The following is a 20763-nucleotide window of genomic DNA, read 5'->3' on the forward strand; positions in this document are numbered from 1 at the left end:
TGTTTTCATTCCCGTCACTCGTGTTGAAAGTGTGACGTGGACGAGGAAATGTCATGAAGATGAAACGAGGAGTTATCTTTACAATCCTGTCTTCTTCTAGGACTTAATAAGGAGATTATCATCTCAACCCGTCTGTTTCAAAACTACAAAGGTAGGAAGGTTTATTATTAGCAAACTGATTTGATCCTTTCTTTACAAAGATAATGTTAAATGTTAAAGATAATCGCTGTGCAGTCTGTTTGGTTCGAGGTTCAGTCAGTCGCAGTCACTTGTTGGAGGTCACACAGCATTTCTGATGAGTTTAACTGGAGACTAAAGCATTAATTTAGTGTATTTTAGTGTTTGGAAAATCCCAACTTCATTTGAACTCAGCATACTTTGCTCATTTATTTCAAATCGTCTCTGTCGCTGTTATATCAGCTCATGAGACGATAAACAGTTTATTTTATATTATAAAACAAACATCCACTGATCGTCTACAACTGGAGTAACTATCATGTTTTAATGTCGGGTTCTTAAAGTGATGTTATAGTTTAATATAATATATATATAGTATTTATACTTTGTACACATTGAAGATTTGACACCTGGAAGAGTTTTAAATTAACAGGAAACACAAGAATTAGCACAAATAAGATAATTTATTCCCAGTGATAAAAATAGTCATGACCAATATAGACGACATCCTTTCTGCAAACGTAATAATAAAAGTTTACATCGCATTCAAACCTGTCGCCTTCAGGTAAAGTCCTCTGTTACATTCCTCACCTCAGAACAGTTTTTTTATTTAAACACTCACAAAGCAACACTGACTAAATAATATATTAATAACATGTCTTTTTATGGAAAATAAAAGCCTTTGGAATATTTGTAGTTACTTATTTAGAGAGATAAAAGGTAAAATCTGAAGGATGAATAAAGAAAACAATCTTGTAATGCTCGCTGAGCTCCACCAGGTGGCAGCAAGCTTCAACTCCTGAGCCTCAAACACACTCATCATCATCAGAACTGAACAGGTGAACAGGTGAACAGTCACAGCAGATTATTGACACAACAACACAGATTAATCTAAACAAAACAAACTATGCAGGAGTGAAATTATAAATATGACTTTCTCTTCCGTCGTATCTATAAAACTGAGTTTGCTTCACAGTCGGCGGGTAAGTTCTGTTAATCACATCATGAGGGATATAAATCTTCTCACAAATCTTTCAAATTTAAGGTTAAAAGTGGGTTTTTGGTCAATTTAGAGAATAAATCAGGGTTCAGCATGTAGCAGGTATATTTATAATTAAGGTAATTCAACAAGGAATCGATAGAAGTCGAGACAAAGTCGTCCTCAGTGACAGAAACACGTCTTTTATACGTGCGTCTGCCACTGTTCTGTTCAAGAGGATCAATAACGACTTCAGACCTCATCAGACTGAGAACGTTGATCATTGATTACAATGATATTCTTACGATCAGTCGAGTGTTATTCAGCTCCACTGTAACTCACGTGTGCACATCCAGCTGTTCACTGTGCTGAGTTTCTTTGACAGTTAAAGGACGAGTTCACCTAAAAATTTAATCCAGTCAATATCTCCCATGTGAGTGGAAAGTCATGTGACATAAAATGGCTCCAGACGCCCCGAGACCCCAAACTGATTTGTAAAGATGATATTTACACCCTTTATTAACCTAAAATCCTCACTAAAGATGCTCAAATAAAAGTGTTAGCGTGCATATTTTCAAATCAATGTGGGATCTTCGAGCCTCCAGAGCTGTTCGGAGCAGTTTGTTGTTTTAAAAAGTACTTCAGAAACGAAACGTCACCTGACTTCAGCTCAGATGTGAGTATTTAACGCTTACATTTGTATTTTCGGGTGAACTGTTCCTTTAACGATTGTCTGAATTAGCTAAATGTGCCTCTAACACTGTATATTGCGTAGTTAAACTTACTTCCAGTGAGCTAGCAAGTTCGCTAAGGTTAAAGCTAACCAGACAAGCTAGCATTAGCAGCCTTGAGACGACTTAAACTGCTTAAATGTGATTTATTTCCTGTATGCGTTGTGCTTAACGTACGTGTCTCCACTCAGGACACTTTCCTTCAGTTCATCTCTCTCACAGAAGATACATGAAGGTGAAACTCCAAACTTTCTCCTCCTGTCACACTCTTTACATCCACACAGAAACAACACGCAGAAACTTCTCTCTCATCATCTGGATTCAGTCTTCAACACACACTGATGTTAAAGTGACCCAGTTCTGGAGGTTTTCTGAGCCACGTCCCGAGTCCTCCGCCCTGCAGAGCGCCAATAAACTGCTGCATCGCCCTCTGGTAGCGCCCGGCAGCCATCTTGGAAGCAGAATATGTCACCTGGGCGGCTTCAGTCCCGTTCAACTGAGAAATAAAGACAGACGCATGAAGAACACATTAAAATAACATCTGTTCATCATCTGATGTTACATTCTGCCAGATACGTGTGTAGAAACAGACTCTGGTAAAAGTAGAAGTACTGATTCAGCTTGTTTACTCCAGTAAAGTAATAGATTACAGGCTCTGACATGTACTCAGAGTATCAGAGTAAAAAGTCTCCCTCTGAAGGACATTTGTGCTCAAAGCTAACTGAAGCTCACGTCATATTAATAGAATTCAAAGACTATTAAAGTTAAAGGTAGAATCAGTAGGATTTGTCCCAGCTGTTCCTGAACGCACCACAAAGACAGTTGATTGTTGAGTCTCATTCCCAGGACGTCAAATAGACACATGTTGGGTTGGTAAAGCGTCCCGAGCAGCAACAAAGAGAGAAAATCAGAAACTCTCTGCAGATACGAGACACTAACACGCCTTTCCTCCACATTCCAGTCTCCCTCTCTGTCTGTTTACGCCTTCTTACGGCTTTTACGTCTTTGTCTCGTCTCGCTGCGTCTGATTGGTCCACATCAGTCTGCTGATGCTGGGAAATAACAAGAATCCATAATTCACCTCAGATGCATCAAACTAAAGTAACGAGGCTGTTTGAGGCTGGACAAGTATTTGCACTTTTTTCCATCTCAGTGTTAAACTGCTGATAATTAAGACTGTAGGATGTTTTTTTCCAGCATGTTAACTTTTAATATTTAATGTTTGAGAGAAACACTTTCAGAAGTTATTTAACGTGTTTTCTTGATTCTTCTTGCTGGATGTTGCAGCAGTAAATCCAAAACAAAGCGTACAGCTGATCTCTGAACGTTCATCTACGTTGGATCTGTTGTTTTAACATTAAGAAGCTTTCCGTTCCTTTTTTTTCTCGTCTTTGATTCGTCGTCCTTCTTTCTTCTTCCCCCTCACTTCTTTTAATTCTTTATCCAGTCTTTAAAACACTTGTGTCATTATCTCATCGTTTCTCTGCCTCTCGTTCGCTCTTTGTAGCTCCGTCGGCTCTTTTCTCTTTCTTCTCTTCCCACATTGAGTCCAGTTGCTTCTGTAAATAATTACGAGTCTGTCTGCCGTCATCAAACTTTAAACCAGAGACCATTTGGTCGAGCACAAACGCTCTCGACATACATATTTTAACTCACAGTGGAAATTAAACCTGCTTTTAAAACCGTCCTGATAATGTGGTTTTTGTTTGAGACGGAGGTCAGAGACAGTTCGCTGAGATGGATTGTGCGTCTGTGTGATAATAAAGTAGTTGGTACATTGAATAAGTGAATCCTGACTGCTGATGCTTCAATAATGAACCTCCTCTTCCTGTCTGAGCTGACGTCAGTGTTCACCTGCGACCCACCTGCTGCTGCAGCCTCAGCCAGCGGCTGAACGTGGAGCGTCTGCAGAGTCGTGACGCCGTCGCCGAGTCCTTCCTCCTCCCTGTGGAGCTGCTGATCTCCTCCAGGCCGCAGTCACCGCAGCTCCAGTTCAAGCTGACGTTCGGCGCCTTTCCTGCGGGTCGAACCTCGCTGCTGCTCAGACCTGTGGACACCGAGAGGAGACCGGTGTTCACTGAGGTTCTGACAGAATCGTTTGTTGAATACTTTGATTTATGACGAGGTTTTTTTGTAAAACTGATGACATTCCCATCAGACTCTCGGTGTTGTTCCCCTCTCACCCCGAGTCCAGATCATCAAGGTTTCTAGACTCCATGATATGTTAGTTGTTAACATTTCTGCAAACCACAGACACGTCCAAGTTTGACATTAGTACCAAACGTAGAATATCGTCTTGAAATTATGTGCTTATCATCATCAGGAGGTGTCGTTATTTCAAGCTGTAGTTCAGTGTTTTGACGAGAGAGAAAAGTTCAGCTCCTTAAAGAAAAACTCTTGCCAAAATGCAACCAAGGCTTTTTTTGTGAACGTGTATGAGTCAAACAACATGAAACTTGCAGTGAAACAATGTTCTCAATGCTCGTGTTCATGTGTAGAGACCCTGGTGATACTACCAGCAAAGTTTCATGTTGTGTCGAGACTTCTTACTGTTTTAAAAATAGAGATTTTGATGCTATCGTAAAAGTGCCCGTAGCACTCCCATTGAAAATGTTTTGACCCGAAAATGCAAATACGGTAAATCTTAAAAGTGCCTCTTTTGACGTATTTATGCTTTTACACGAAGGTTTGACTCTTATACATTCACAAAAAAGCCTCGGTTGCATTTTGGCGACAGTTTCACTTTAAGGTGCATTAAACCTTTTGTGGCTCCAGAGGAAGCTGCATGTAATCTGATGACTCTAGTCATGTCATGCATTGTGGGTAATGTAGGCTCCAGGTTTTGAAAAATCTACCGAAAATGCATCACTTCCTCTTCAACTGGATTATTAAGGAGGATTAAAGGAACAGTTCGCTCCACGCTGATATAAAGGCAGGTGAAGTACCGCGGTCCAAAAATTATTTCTGGAGCTTCACAATAAAACACAGTTGCAGCGTTCTGCTGAACAACTGAAGCAGCTGGAGACTCCAGGAGATCCAAAACGGATTTGAAAAGACGGTATTTATACTTTTTTAATGCTGCTGCAGCTGTTGAGCTAAAAACGCCGGCATGAGCCGTCTGCAGAGAGTGCACGAGCTTGTCTGTGAGCCGAGGGTGAATCAAGTCTTTTCAGATCCACTTTTGGATCTCAGGTGTCTTCTGGAGACTTCAGACGAGCTGTATGGAGCCATTTTATGTTGCAGTGCTGCAGAAATGTTTTCTCGACTATGAAACTCCTCCAGACTTTCTATCAGCGTGTACGAGTGGATTCTGAGCTGCGTTTGGACCTACAGCCGAGCAGCAGCTGCTGCCGGCGGTACGGGAGCGGCAGGTGCTTGACGGGCGCGAGGCGGCGTGCCATGGCTCGGCCCAGGTGACCCGTGTGGCTGAGCGTCCCCACCGTCAGGCTGTGCAGGTACACCGGCTCCACCAGGTGAGACAGGAGCGCCCCCTGGAGGCCCACAACGCTCCACCTGTCGGGACACAAACAGGTTATAAATCTGAGCAGAGTCTGACAGCTTTTACAGCGAGGAGGTTTTCACTCAGGGCTCGTTAACATTGACCCGCGTTTGACTGTCTAGACTGCAGCAAGCTGTTACTGAGAGATCACGACACGAGAACCGGCTGGGTGACAGATTTCAACCTCTGTGTTTACATCCACGGAGAGGAAATGAAGAGGGTAAAGAAAAGAGAACAGAGAGGTGAACTACATCTGTTGTAAACCGATGATTCATCATTCATTTTTTAGAGATAAAATTAAAGGTTTATGTCACTGAAGTGCTGCTAATAATATCTCACTGCATGAAAAGTTTGATACAACGAACAGTTTTCTATCAATGCAACAAGACCAAAGTTAGAATAAACTGAAAGTAAAAAGATAAGGTTAGATTAGAAACTGACTTGGCCATCTTGTCGGTGCAGGACATGGTGACGACAGGTTTGCCCGGCGACGCCCCGTCACATTGCTGATTGGCTCTTCGTGCCGTGATGGGCAGCGTCCCCTCGCCTCCGTCCACCTTCACCCGGAGGTGACAGTGAAACCTCCTGCTGGGATCTGACACCAAGAGAAGAAGAAGAAGAAGACTTAAAGACACTCGGCTGAAATGCTCTCGTCACGTTTTGTTTTCAGCACTTTGTTTTGATGAATCCTACAGACTTTGATCACAAGACTTTTTCCAGCTCGCTAACTTCCAGTTTAGCGTTCAGCTACCTTGAATACAAATACAATATTTTTAATCTTGTGGCTCTTCTTGACTTTCAAAATGTTATCAGAGAAATGATGACGGGGTTGTGACACAGATTCTTCTTTCACAATGTAGGTTTATAAAAAAAAGTATTTTTGGGCTCCTGAGCGTCACGTGACAGTTTAATTAACCGGTTTGACTACAATAAAAGATGGATTCAAAGCCTGGAGCTCATCCTGCGGGAAGAAAACATGATTGTACATGTTGTTAAATAGCTGAATATAGTGTAATAGTTGTGTAATTGTTGTGTAACTGTTGTGTTTTGTTGCAAAACGACAGCATCAGCATTTAATTCAGTCACAATCAGGCAGAGGAAACACAGACCGAGCTGATTGATGAAGCCAGACGTTCTGGTATTTACTAATTAATGTTGTCACTGAACTAAAGTGCTTTGTGGGAGATTTTAACTTTAAAAATGAATGAAACTGCCGGAGTTTGTTGAGCAGCGAGGAGCAGAAGAGATGAAGCTGCAGAACGATACGACGGCCGGCTTTCTATAACGTGTCTTTCTATCTCGTGACTGATGGAAGGAAAATGAACAAAACACACATTTGGATGTTTAATTTAGTTCAGATTCATATTCTGGAACTTTAAATGAGCTCATATTTGATAAGATTTACATATTTAAAGGTGCAGTATGTAAGAATGACTCAAAACAAACAAACAATGGGGAGCGTATCAACAGTATAAGCGCTAACTGCTGCTAATAGCTCAGTTAGCGCTCATTAGTAGTCCGGGCCGGAGCTAGCTGCTAGCATGCTAATTTCAGTCGATATCTCTGCAGCACACATCAACGTCTTCCATTATTATTTAGCATTTTGTTTATAATTGTAGTTACTTCTATAATGTAAACAAAAAAGACAAGTGTCGGCGTCGTCTCTCACATGCAGCCGTGGTCTCGTACGGGCAGTTGAGTCGAGCGTCTCCGCACGGCGACGAGCTGACGTACATGTGGAAGAGGACGCCGTCTCGCAGTCGGAAGACGCTGCTGTCGCCTTTATTTGGTACGAAGATGGATCGTTCCTCGCAGTCTGCTGACTGACTTCAGAGGGGAGAGAAGATGGAAAGTCCAACGTGAGACAGAGAAACTAAAGACTTCTGACAAAATACGTAAAACTGAATATATTACGTAAAGGAAACGTTCAGTATCAGGAAGTGTTTCAGGATCGTACCTGAGCAGCAGCTCCAGCTGAGCATACAGGAATCGAACCAGCGCCCTCCGGTTGACGACTTCGGCGTGGCAGTCGCTGAGCGTCCCGCCGCGGTCGCTCATGCTGTCCGAGTCCAGACACTTTGTCCCTGTGGCCAGAGACACAACCTGGGCTGATCTGAGGTCAAATCCTAGAAGAAGACAACAAGAGTCAGAGTGTGTTGAAGAAAACAAATGAGAACAAACATCTCAAACAGCTGATTCTCTGATGGAACAAGACGTTCAACACAACGGCGTTCAGACCAGACGCCTGATTTGACTCTCAGAGCGGGAAAACTCGACATTTCCCTTTACGCTCCTCCGCTTCGCCGTCCCGTCACAACCAGGACGTTAATGGGCTGAGACGAGCTGATGAAAAGTGTATGTGTCTGAGAAGTGAGCGCTGTAAGTGTGTCGATGGGCGAACAATGACTCCGGAGCTGTAACGCAGCCGGGCCTCATCAAAGATTCACCGGGCGGAGGGGACGACTGCTTCCCCTCCGGACGTCACCTCAGGGTGATCTGAGGCGACGTGTTTCTGGGAACTGCCGCCATTTTTCTTATTTTCAGACAAGAGGGTGTCAGATGCTTTAAAGGGGCATTACGCAGTTTTGTTGAAGTGTTAATGAGAAGAGAAAGATCTTCATTTTCTGCCTAAACAAACAAAATCTCTTTGTTTTCATGACTGAATAAACTGAAGTAATAAACTGACCTTAAAGGAGAACACAGTTTATTTATATGTGGCGGACCCCGCCATTAGTTGCTAATTAATATTGTAATTATTCAAATTCTCAGTTTGAAGTTCTTCTAAATCTGTGTGTACAATGTTGGATCTGTGTTGGATCTTGATGGTTTGAAATGTTCAGCTACAGTTTGACACTGAAGATGGGATGAATATCGTCTCCGCCGCCGCCGCTCACCTCGGGTCATCACGATCCCCGCCAGGACCTTGTGACGGGCGTGCGAGGTGGAGAAACAACCGTCTGTCAGCTGGATGTATTTCTCTCTCACCAGGTGGAAGATCGACTCTGCGAAGAACTGCAGAAGAAGAAAAAGGTAGAAACTGTGAGATGATAGAGATGAAGAGGTCCAATTCAAAAGTCACACAGTTATTTATCTACACTTTCGTCTGTTTCAGATGTTTTGGGTTCTGCATTCCTCACTGGGTGTTTAACATATTTACGCAACATTAATGCGCAAAATACATATGTAACATACATACATTCATTCATACATACATACGTAACATCCATTCATACATACGTAACATTCATACATACGTAACATTCATACATACATACATACGTGACATTCATACATACGTAACATTCATACATACATACATACGTGACATTCATACATACGTAACATACATACATACTTAACATTAATACATACGTAACATTCATACATACGTAACATTCATACATACGTAACATTCATACATACGTAACATATATACATACGTAACATGCATACTTAACATTAATACATACGTAACATTCATACATACGTAACATACATTTATACATACGCAACATTCATACATACGTAACATACATACATACGTAACATTCATACATACGTTACATACATACATACGTAACATTCATACATACATACATACGTGACATTCATACATACGTAACATACATACATACGTAACATTCATACATACGTAACATATATATATACGTAACATTCATACATACATACATACGTAACATACATACATACGTAACATTCATACATACGTTACATACATACATACGTAACATTCATACATACATACATACGTGACATACATACATACGTAACATTCATACATACGTAACATATATATATACGTAACATACATACTTAACATTAATACATACGTAACATTCATACATACGTAACATACATTCATACATACGTAACATTCATACATACGTAACATACATACATACGTAACATTCATACATACGTTACATACATACATACGTAACATTCATACATACGTAACATACATACATACGTGACATTAATACATACGTAACATTCATACATACGTAACACACATACTTAACATTAATACATACGTAACATTCATACATACGTAACATACATACATACGTAACATTCATACATACATACACGACATTCCTGCACACGTACATATGTAACATATATACACACATGCATATTTATGTAATTAACATACACAGTGTACATATGTAACATACATACGTAACTAAATACGTAACATTTAGTACGATCCTACATTCGTAAAATATGTAACATAAGTAACATATATGTAAAAAGTATAATAGCGATACGACACCAGCACAGGTCATTTATAATCATCATAAGAATCATGAGAATGATTTATAAACAGTTAAAAGTCCCTCGAAGTCCATCAGCCATTTTAATCATCATATCATTAAATGCAAGCAAGATAATGAACATATTGAAACATTTCATATAAAAGTGTGAAACCTGTAAATAAACATTCTTTAGGTTCAGTAAGGAAGCAGAGACGATCACTTCCTCTATAATCTCTATAAAGAATCAATGATACTACTGATTATTAAATGTTGGCAGGAGAAACTGGATGATTTGTTGTGTTACAGATATTTAAGGAGGATAATGAGGACGCTGTGACTTCTGCTGTCTTATTTTCCTCGGACAGACAACAGCCACCGAACACAGCGACTCTGCAGAGACGCTCCGACAGCTGTGACATCTTCTGGCATCGCGAGTCGCCAAAAAGTCTCTGACAGTCTGTCAGCGATGTCCAGGATGTTTTCTCACTCCAAAACTCTGCGGAGGAAGAGGTGGTGAGGAGCCTCTCGTCAAAAACACGTCTCATTATCTTTTTTTAGGGGACTGTCTTCTTTTTAGGGCAGATGTCAGAAAAAAGTTGGTGTGTGTGAGGCAAAGTTCAGCGAAATGCCAAACGGAGCAACAAAACAAACAACGGTGTGGAAAAAACACAGCGACGCTTCTGACAAGATCAGATAAATATCAGCTGTTCTTTCAGAAAATAATTCTTCTTAGCCTGCCGATTTCTTTCTCTAGTCTGGAGGAGAGGATAAAAAACCTCCACTGAGTGTTTAAACTTGATCATCCACCAGAAAACAAACATGAGGATGATTTGCTTGTTTTTTGCAGCTTTAATTACACGTGGGAGTGTTTACGCCACCTGTAAGTTGAAGGCTGCAGCACAGTCGGGGTGATGGTGTCGTATTCATGCAGTAACTTGAAGATGCCGGCTGCTTCTTCAACCAGCAGACAAAACCGGATATTTTCAGGCACACGTTGGGATATTTTCCTGCCTGTTGCTGCTGAAATGAACGCCGTGTTTGTGGCGACAGAAAGAGTTGAAACATGTCCTTTGGTTAGGATGTCTCTGGGACAAATAAACATTTTTGTTGGACGGATGAGACACTTCATCGACTAAAACTAAAGCACTTTGAGTTCTTATTGAAGAAACGATCTTCTCCTAACCCTAATCGAGTGGCCAATGTGCCTAAACCTAACCACAGTCTTGCAACACATCCGTGTCTTGCAGAAACAAACATTGCCATCATGTATTCTAGAGATTGGATTGAAAACTGGTCAGATATTTACTGAAACGTCAGGTGGAAGGTGATCACACGCAGCAGATCTTCAGGTGCAGACAGGAAGTTAAAAGACAAACATTCAAGCCTTTCCCTGTTGCAGAAAGATCCATTATAGCTTAAACCACACGTGTTCAGACTCAGCTTTAACAAACCCAACAATATATGTGAAGAATTTAAACTCTTCCCGTCATTGAGTCCCAGACATGGACACGACCACTCTGTCTGTAGCGGTCTGCGTCTCAGATGTCTCGTTTTGTTGGATCAGATGTCGAGTCGAAGTCTTTCGCTCACTGTTTTCAGGATGACAGTGGCACAAGGTCGTGCGTAATGAGTGTGTTAAACAATTATCCGTGGGATTATTATGCTCTTCACACCGCCTTCTCGCTCCACCTCAGTCTCCTTGGTCTGCTGCCACCCCTCCTTCATCCCTAATGTGCTGTAATAATGTTCATTAATGCGTCACGCCGCCTGACAGACACTTCATATCGGAGGGCAGATGATGCTAAATGAGCAGTCGGGGAGGATGTTTAAAAAAAAAAAACGAGACAAAGAGGAGGAAGCTCCTGAAAACTGCTCGGTTTTGGTGCATCAGCCTGAAGCAGGTGGAATCACCAGTTTGTTCAAACTCAGAATCATATTTTCTCATCCAAATGTTACCTTTGCATCCTCTTATCTATCGTCTGCCCCGGGGTTTAATAAAGCGCCTACACGTCTCTCTAAAACCTCCATATTCCTTTGCATATTCGTACGACGGCCGATGCTCAGCCGATCTCCGGAGACAAATGTTCTTGTATTCATAAAGCGCGACAGGAAAAGACGCAGAGGACAATTCTCAGAGGCTCCGGGACGTAATGAAGTTGTTTGGATGCTGCAGACGAGCGTACAGGACACCAGCCGGCTCTCGAGGCCTCGGGACACGATGGCCACGCTGATGTGCGGCTCACTCCATTTGGTTGCATACGGCGCACCTCGGACCCATTTATCCAAACCATTTAGAAGAGATGGTGAGAGCTGAAGAGATAAAGGGCAGATTCAGAGCCGCTGCCCGAAGCTGAACGGATGTCTGCAAGTGAGGGAATATATCTGTAACATGTGAAGGGCATCGCAGTCTCCGTGCTGAGCAGACATTCTTATACAGACCTGAAAGAAATATATCTTTTAAGGAAGTCAGAAGCACCGCTGTTCAAGTCCCACCACCGGATATTTTTAGGGATATTTTCAGCCAAACAACACCAGACGTTATTCACAGGAAGTTGGACCGTCTCCGTCCATAATCATGCCGATCAAAACAGGTATTCTGAGCCAGACTGTGATGTTTCTCGAACACTAACAAGGTGGTTTAATGGGCCTGAACCCAAGCAGAGCGTAGTTGAAGTAGTTGAAGTTCAACTCCAACAAACATGAAGTTGCGAAAAAAACATGAGAAAACAGTTCCTCTATAAAACCGCTCTCAACAAGCTCTGTGGATGATCCTGAGTACTGAGATCTTTCGTGATGATATTGCCAAAACTCCACCAAATCAGTCTGGATGATGAGAGCTTCAGGTGAGAGGAGGAAACCAGAGACTCACCTGAGGTAGCTGATTTTTGGCCCTGCTGCCCTGGAGGCCGGCGACCTTCCTCTCCGGTCCCAGACTGATGTTGTAGATCGCCTGCAGGGCGGCTGCTGCTGCCTGAGCCTTGGCCAGCCTCTTACTGTGACCACACCCTTCAAACACCCTCCCCTCCACCCGAACCACCATCACAAAACTCCTCACCGGCCTGCCGTGGACTCTCTCCGTCAGGCACATGTACCTGAGTCCCGGTCGCAGCTCGTTGAGCAGCACCACGGGGTTCAGGTGCTCTAAAAGTGACGCGCCGAGCGCTCGTCTTTTTGGATTCGTTGAGAAGTCCAACGTGAGTCGGACGAGTCGTCTGTGGTTGTAAACGCTGGAGAAAACCTCGTTTCTGGCTGTGTTGCAGTGGAAGAGGTCACAGTTTTCCCGCAGCGTTGGCTCAAACTCTTCGAGGAACGTGTCGGGGAGGTCCAGTCTATCTGCCGTAAAATCTGTAGGAGCGCCGCTGAAGGTGGACATGGTGGCGTGAGCCTGGGAGGCGTTGGGGAACTGGATGAAGGAGCGGAGAGCCAGCTCTGCAGCCCGCATCTTAGCCTGCTTCTTTGTCGGCCCTCTGCCCTCGAAGTGGAAACCGTTGACCTCCACGCCGACAGAAAACAGCGGAGCGTGCAGCGGGCCGGTCTTTGACACGATCTCGTATCTCAGACCGGGCCGTAACTCGTTCAGCTGCACCAGAGCGTTCTTCTGGGTCACGGTCCAGGACGCCCTCTTACAGGTCAGGTGGCTTTGGTAGAATCCGTCCAGCAGCGGCTGCTTCCTCTTCAGAACTCTCGGCCCGTGTTTGGGGAAACTTGTGCAAAACGTGGATGGGATGATACTTTCGTAGCAGGTCACAGTCCAACTGGTTCTTTTCGTCCTGAGTCTCCAAACTGCTCGTACCTGTTGACAGATCGAAATAAAGACATGAAAGGAATGTTTAGATTGTTTGCATTGTGGGTAATGTAGGCATGAGGTTTTGACACATGTCTGGTTCCACTTTATAGATTCTGATCTTTAGTTTTTAAACTGTGTGGTGTGTTTTGGTCACTGTGGCAGGACATGGAATGCATTTACTTGAATTGTCTGCGTCCTCGGCTGACGATGCTCCGGTGTCCCAGTGCCTGATGGGACTGATGAGGGTCGATAACATGTTGCTCCGTTCTGAAAAACAGGAATACATCAATTAATTCACATTTGAAGCAACATCACAGACAGACGGATCATTTGTGTGACGTTGTGTTCTTGTGTTTTTGTGAAACGAGCCCGATTACATCACGGCTCTGAAAGCAACATCGCTTGACATTCACTCGGCGCCGTCAGAGTGATGAAACGGACCGAGGTAAACACGTTTATGGCGATAGTGCAAACGTAGTGATCGAGGCCGGGAGGGCTATTAGAGTTCCTGCTAACAGGCCGGAGTGGAAACAAACAGAGAGGCGGCTCAGAGGCGGGCGGGTAATTGAAAGGTGTCTTGATAAGGACCGAGGAACCGTCGAGGGGCTCGAGCTCGGTCTTATTAACCCGGTCACACAGGTTCTGAATCAGGCACAATCGATCTTCATCAGATTTGGCGGGTTGGTTGAAGTGTGTCAGTCTGATAGCATCTTTTCTTTCCCATAAATCAACCGTTATTTCGTGAAAATTGCTACGATTAGTTTTTTAGTTTTGTTCAGAATCACATGTGCAGATTTTATCTGGAGGGTTTTTAAAAGTTTACAGTAGAGTTCATCTATCGAGAGTTCATGATTGATGAAAACAGCTGGAAACATTTGATCAGAAGACGTTTAGAGGGCGAATACTTCCCGAAGACAAGACTGAATGTTTCTAATCCTGAAGACACAAGAGGTGATTTGTTAGACTGGAGACTGACAGATATTTTAATGTCTGAGAGGAATCTGGACGGGTTTCCTGCTGGTGGTGACGAGATGTAAAATCCTTTCATGCTGAACAAAATACCCACCAACATCTGCTAACACCTGGCTTTTGTCTTTAATGTCTAAGACCTTAGAAAAGCTTAATTTGGTAGCCAGTTGTTTAAAAACCCAGAGTGCCTTCTTCTCCCTACTTAAACTCAAAAACTCGCTCTATCGTCTACGTATTTTGATTTTTAGGATTTGGCTTCAGGAAACACCCGCAGCTCCGACACTGTTATAAATCACCTGCTGATCTCTGTTCTCCCCTGAACCACTGACCCCATTTATATTTCTCTGGTGCCCTGCAACCATTTCACAGCATTTGTGGGGGAGTTTGGACTCCACATATCGACATAAACACGGAGATATACGAGCTGCAGTGACATTTATATTATCACAGTTATATGATCTGATATTGTTTATGAAAGATAAACGCCCGCCTGGATCAACATGAGAATAATAAGTCATTTTAAGACGTTTATAAATCGTTGTTCGGGTCATAAGTGTCTGTAGGAAGCAGAAAAGTGGTTCCAGTTGTTTTCCAGCCGATGTCGACTCATTCTGGAGCATTTTTGGATGAAGAAATAATATATTTTAAATCCAAATTTGATAATAATATGAAATTGGTATCGAGATAAAATGTGCTTGTTGCTTCTGAATGTTTTGACTTCCTGTTGGGTGATTTTACAGCCCGTGTGGCCCATTTTTACCCCTCGGTGACGGGCGATTCAGGAGGGCACCGCGACGCAAACTAAAAGTCATTAGAATAATGAAGAGTGCACACTAAACTATCGCACATTAACCTTGCACCTTGCAGTTATATTAGGTGTGTGATGCCATTAAGTGGTGGGCTGATACGAGCGGGAGCTGTGAGATGGGATGTGGATGTAATGATGTGAGGCTGGAGCTTCTGAAGGCAGCGGCAGGTGGAGGCTGGAGATGTTTTAATGACCTGCATCATCACGGCTAATGGGGCCATTTATCCTGGGATGAAAAAAGAAGATAATAACTGTGTTTGTCTTTTGTGGTATATCGGCTAAACCCTCGCACCTTCCCACGCTTTGTCACTTTCACCTTTTCGTTCATCTCTCACGCACACTTCATTAACTCACACCACATTTGTGGGATTGCAGTATTCGACTTTACACTCAGTTTAAGTGAAGGTTAACCAGGTTGCAACATGACAAATGATTTGTTTAATCTACCTGTAGTCTTCACAGATCACAGAGCTTCACTCATGGGTTTGTGAAGCAAAAATTAAATTGCAGCTGCTGTGTTGTAACACAGGTGATGTGAAGGTCTGACGGTTTTAAAATAAAACAGCAACTCAGTTTACTTACATTAAAATGTTTGGCATGTCATTTCGAACTGGAATTTTGACCTTGTGTGTCTAATTATAGTTAACATAATATATGTGGTGAAGACTTAAAGGAAGGAATTTAATAAAACATATCAAATGTAGTTCTTGGTCCAAACATTATCAACAGAGGTTGAAGAAACAACTCTGTTGAAGTTAAGTAGGAAGTCTCCTGAAGTTAGCATGCTAACCAGCTAGCCCCGATCTGTTGAGTCTCGTAATACCACTTTATACCCCAAGAAGGAAAGTGTGCTATGTCGCTTTTTTAGTCTAATAAGTAAACAAAGCAAATTCACAAAAGGTCAAGAAAGGAAATATTCTTGCACCTATCTTAATCTTAAACACAAAAATACAACCGTACACCGTCTGAATTCAACTTCCTCTCTTTAACTGAACTAAGACGAGCTTAATCGCCTCATTAAAACACACTTTAAACGTAGATGTGAAATATTCCTGCTCTATATGATGCTTTTTCTCTCCAGAATCAGAGTTACTGCACGGCTAATTGAGCTAATTAGCAGCTACGGCGAGGCGGTTAGGTTAATGGATACTCTGTTGATATCCAGCCCAGCATTAGTTTGGCGTTACCTTCGACAGGTGGCTAATTGATGAGTCCAGTAAAGGTCTTTGCTGGGAAACATGAAGAATTCACGACTATCAGCTCAGCTGTACGTCACTCTGGGCCGGATTTGAACCTGTGACCATTTCAACTTCCAACTGTTTTGCACTCGAGATAAACTATGTGTATAACAATCTGACCAAAGGAATTATGTACAGTAGGAAGTTAAACAACCCTGCTGACATTAAGACTTCCCAGAACAGTCACTTGGAACCAACAGACTAGAATTTACTGGACAAGAAAAAGACTAAACGGCCGAGCGGAGATGAGAACAGGAAGCTCTCATCGCTTCATATCCCACAGTGCTCGTGTTTATCAAACCTTAGACGCAAAGTTTTTTCCAACCAGCCGCTGTTAATGAACCTTATTTAATAGAATAATGAAATTAGGCATGGCGGGGGGGAAGTGAGAAGCACACGCTCGCTGTCCGGTGTGTGTGTGTGTGTGTGTGTGTGTGGGCTGACAGCTGTGGATAATCTCATTTGCTAAGCGTAATTAATGGCAAGCGGTTTCATTTACTCGTAATGTGGACTGTCTTTCCTCAAGGGCAAAGAAATATGGAAACTTTTCTAAATAATTTCTTCTCTATTAATCTTATTTTGTAATAGTGGATGTTTGGTTCGTTATTTTCATATTTAATACGATTTCTTTGACCTTTCTCGCTTATTAAGCCATTTACTAACCTGGGGTTTACATGAGCCCGAACACAAAGACTTCGTCAGTTCAGATGATGTTAAATAATTGTGACTGCTCCACAAAAATCCTTCTCTCAGCACAAGACGGGAAATCTGTCCAACTTTACAATGGAAAAAAGTTCGTAAACTAAACTATTACACAGTTGAATTTCTGTAATATGAGCATTTTGATTTTAACAACAAAATGTGCCATTGCTCAAACATAAATTAGCGACAGTAATAAGAGAATCAGGAGGGAACAGGAAATAAATCAGTGCGAGTTCCTCGTCCTCTTCATGCATAACAACTGAACAAACTTGATTGGCTAAAATTGTATACAATATTGCATAAAATGAGCTGTGATGGCCGAGTGGTTAAGGCGTTGGACTTGAAATCCAATGGGGTTTCCCCTCGCAGGTTCAAACCCTGCTCGCAGCGATGTCTGGCTTTAAAGCTTTGCCTTGGGATAAATAAGCTATTATCAGTCTATCATAAAAGTATCTGTGTGAATTCCTTGTCCTCATCATGACAAAAATTGTATGCAATAAAACTGGCTGTAACAATGGATACCTACTGAACAAACTTGGTCAGCTGAAATTGTATACGAAAAACTGCAAAAACAAGCTGTGATGGCCAAGTGGTTAAGGCGTTGTACTTGAAAAGGTTCAAATCCTGCTCACAGCGTTGTTGTGTATTTATATGTCCACCCTCCAACTGTATGTTGCGAAATATAATATAGTCATGAATGAGCAAACGGTGATAAATAAAGATTATCCTACTGGATTAATAACATAACACTGCTCAAAGTAATCAAACCCAAATTTTAAGATGTATAAAACAACTAGACCTTTGTTGTATATTTTGCTGAGTTGTGTACTTACATCAACCCAAATGTTTCCAACAATGTTCCAACCAAAGAAATCAGACGTTTACTCAATATGATGGTGCGTTTCATTGGGTCAGACTGCTGTCATTTAAAACTAACATTGTGAGAGCTCCGTGTCTATTGCTCCACACAGTGTCAGCATGAAAGTTGAAGGTTATTGCCGTGATAAATTGGCTTAAATTATATACAATAAAAGTTGCTAAAACGAGCTGTGATGGCCGAGTGGTTAAGGCGTTGGACTTGAAATCCAATGGGGTTTCCCCGCGCAGGTTCGAACCCTGCTCACAGCGATGATGCGTAAAGAGCTTGTCTAAAGCCTGAAACACACCAGGCCAGCCATTGTCTGAAGTGTTTGGGGAGACTTGGACAAGTTTGGGAACAAGTGTGTTCAGCTGCATTAGAAGCTTTTGGAACGGCGCGGATGTCGTCTGCTCGGATTAAACCTGAAGGCTGGCTGTTGGCTGCTGGCCGTCGGAGCCATTGGATTCTCTGATTGGTTGTGTGCTAGCTGTATGACCATTCTGATAGGCGGGGTGCTAGCGAATCAGCGCATCGTGTAGGAGGGCCCGAATACTCTGTGCGCCTTGTTTTTTTATGCACTCCGTTCCGTCATTTCCAGTTTCCATGTTTTGGAGTACTGGCACGAGACTAGCGCCACCCGCTGTTACGGAGGCTTATTGCATCGTGCACAAGCGCAGAACGTACACGCTACTGTGGATTTGGCAGCACTTCAAAGCGGTGTGTTGCAGCTTTTCTGCCGAACGGGTCAGACAAGAGCCCACGGAGAGGTCGGATAAAGGCAGTTGGCTGTTGGTTTGAGTCTGGCTGGTGTGTGAGGGCAATAACAGTTTCAAGCAAGAACCTTTTTTGACTAGTTGAGACAATCCATCAAGTCTGTAGGACTGAGGGCTTTCAGAAACTTCTAAGCAACTTCCTGCTGGCTCATCTTTGAGAAGGTTAGAAGTCATATTATAAGGACAATTCTGAGAAAAAATCTAATAGGGTTTTCCTGCGTAGGTTCAAACCCTACACATAGCGATCATCAGTGTTCAATGCCTTCAAAGGTTCAAGCCGTTGCTACTTGTGACAGGTTGAGAATCTAAAACGAGCTTTTAAAGAATCACTAGGATAAGTGACATGCACATTTTAGAATCTGCCAGTTGTTGTTTGACCTTTTCTGTGTGAGGAACAAGCATTTAGAGTAAAAAACTTCTCAAAAGCAAGCTGTGATGGCCGAGAGGGTAAGGCGTTGGACTCGAAATCCAATGGGGTTTCCCCGCGCAGGTCGAACCCTGCTCACAGCATGTAATTTCTTGCCTCTCAAGTGTGCAATAAATGAAGCTCTTGTTTGTAAGACAATCGCGTAAATACTTTTTACAAAATAACTAATATGCAGATTTACAAGTCTGCTTGTTGTTTGTTTTTTAGCGTGAGGAAGGTCTTTGTCTTGCAAGTCATCCGATTCTTCACAGATTGTGCCTATCTAACTACTGTCTGCTGTTGAAAGTATCTGTGGTGAGCAGTATTGTAGTTAGATAATGTTATCCAAATCCTTACTGCTAGAAGACACAACAACAACCTCTAAGCTAGCAGCCCACACAAAACTGGCTTGATGATGTGAATGCTCCATTGTCATCAGCGAAGAAGAGTTAATACAGGTGATTGGCTAAGACATGTCGACCCTATGACTGTAACAATGGATACCTATTGAACAAACTTGACCGCCTGATTTGGTATATGAAAAATGCCCCAAGATAAGCTGTGATGGCCGAGTGGTTAAGGCGTTGGACTTGAAATCCAATGGGGTTTCCCCGCGCAGGTTCAAACCCTGCTCACAGCGATGTCAGGTTTGGAAATGTTAATTTGATATAAATAGTCCCTTGAAACAATGAATGACATGAATTGCAACTTACCAGATGTGGGCTTATGTTACTTTTTTTTGTCAGTCAGCGAGCTCTACATGCATACCAACTGAAAAAACTTGGTTGGCTAAAAATGTACACAATGAACCAGGAGGAACAAGCTGTGATGGCCGAGTGGTTAAGGCGTTGGACTTGAAATCCAATGGGGTTTCCCCGCGCAGGTTCGAACCCTGCTCACAGCGTTCTTTATCGTTAATGTCTGAGAAGCTTGCAAAGTTTCAATCTGTTGCTGCTTATGACAGGTTGAGACAATCCAAAAGTGTTTAAAGAATGTCAGTTTGTCGCTGAAGTCATAAACAAGCCAGTTGACCCAGCAGATGTAGCCTCTGGGAATACACTGATGAGCCGAATCATTAAAATTCTTCACAGGCAACTCAATTCTGTTGTGTTTGGGGACCAGGTTGGCACGTTGTCCAGTCCAAGACTATATGGCATCTGTGAGCACAAATCTTGCAGGTTATAGCTTAAATAAGTTGGCAACATTTTTGTACAATGTTAAAGTGAGTGGCGATGGGGGAAATTGTATGCAGAAATAGCACAACATAAAGCTGTGATGGCCGAGAGGTTAAGGCGTTGGACTCGAAATCCAATGGGGTTTCCCCGCGCAGGTTCGAACCCTGCTCACAGCGTTTGCAAACTAATGCCAGTTAAGAGTGCAAAAAATGGAGCTGTTGCTTGTTTAGACAATCTGAAAAATGCGTTTGAAAAGCAGATTCCTGAGTCTGCTGATATTAATGTGAGGAAGATCTTTGTTGTGCAAGACATGATATTTCACAAATTGTGCTTATCTGGTGTCGAAAATATATGTGGTGAACAGTATTGTAGTTGGTAAA

The 20763-nt window shown here is 42.5% G+C and overlaps 1 protein-coding gene and 6 non-coding genes across 7 annotated transcripts in view; 6 read left to right on the forward strand and 1 right to left on the reverse strand.

Annotated features, from left to right (window-relative positions):
• Positions 1–622: 622 nt before the first annotated feature.
• LOC115572820 (double-stranded RNA-specific editase B2-like) overlaps positions 623–20763 on the reverse strand; it is a 33542-nt gene continuing 13401 nt past the window's right edge. Inside the window, exons 3-11 of the mRNA XM_030403285.1 lie at positions 13634–13720; positions 12536–13459; positions 8281–8398; positions 7344–7512; positions 7056–7213; positions 5828–5981; positions 5219–5400; positions 3753–3934; positions 623–2383 (exon numbers count right to left, since the gene is read on the reverse strand). Of these exons, the coding sequence (XP_030259145.1) occupies positions 2216–2383; positions 3753–3934; positions 5219–5400; positions 5828–5981; positions 7056–7213; positions 7344–7512; positions 8281–8398; positions 12536–13459; positions 13634–13720 (2142 nt within the window). The 3' untranslated portion in view covers positions 623–2215. The remainder of the gene's footprint in view (positions 2384–3752; positions 3935–5218; positions 5401–5827; positions 5982–7055; positions 7214–7343; positions 7513–8280; positions 8399–12535; positions 13460–13633; positions 13721–20763) is intronic.
• On the forward strand, positions 17479–17560 carry trnas-uga (transfer RNA serine (anticodon UGA)). The gene has a single exon. It is a non-coding gene; the product is annotated as a tRNA-Ser (tRNA).
• Positions 18217–18298, forward strand: trnas-uga (transfer RNA serine (anticodon UGA)). The gene has a single exon. It is a non-coding gene; the product is annotated as a tRNA-Ser (tRNA).
• trnas-cga (transfer RNA serine (anticodon CGA)) lies at positions 19232–19312 on the forward strand. The gene has a single exon. It is a non-coding gene; the product is annotated as a tRNA-Ser (tRNA).
• Positions 19767–19848, forward strand: trnas-uga (transfer RNA serine (anticodon UGA)). Its single transcript has one exon. It is a non-coding gene; the product is annotated as a tRNA-Ser (tRNA).
• Positions 20031–20112, forward strand: trnas-uga (transfer RNA serine (anticodon UGA)). Its single transcript has one exon. It is a non-coding gene; the product is annotated as a tRNA-Ser (tRNA).
• Positions 20478–20559, forward strand: trnas-cga (transfer RNA serine (anticodon CGA)). Its single transcript has one exon. It is a non-coding gene; the product is annotated as a tRNA-Ser (tRNA).

Source organism: Sparus aurata, chromosome 21 (genome assembly GCF_900880675.1).
Source record: "Sparus aurata chromosome 21, fSpaAur1.1, whole genome shotgun sequence".
Taxonomy (NCBI): Eukaryota; Metazoa; Chordata; class Actinopteri; order Spariformes; family Sparidae; genus Sparus; species Sparus aurata.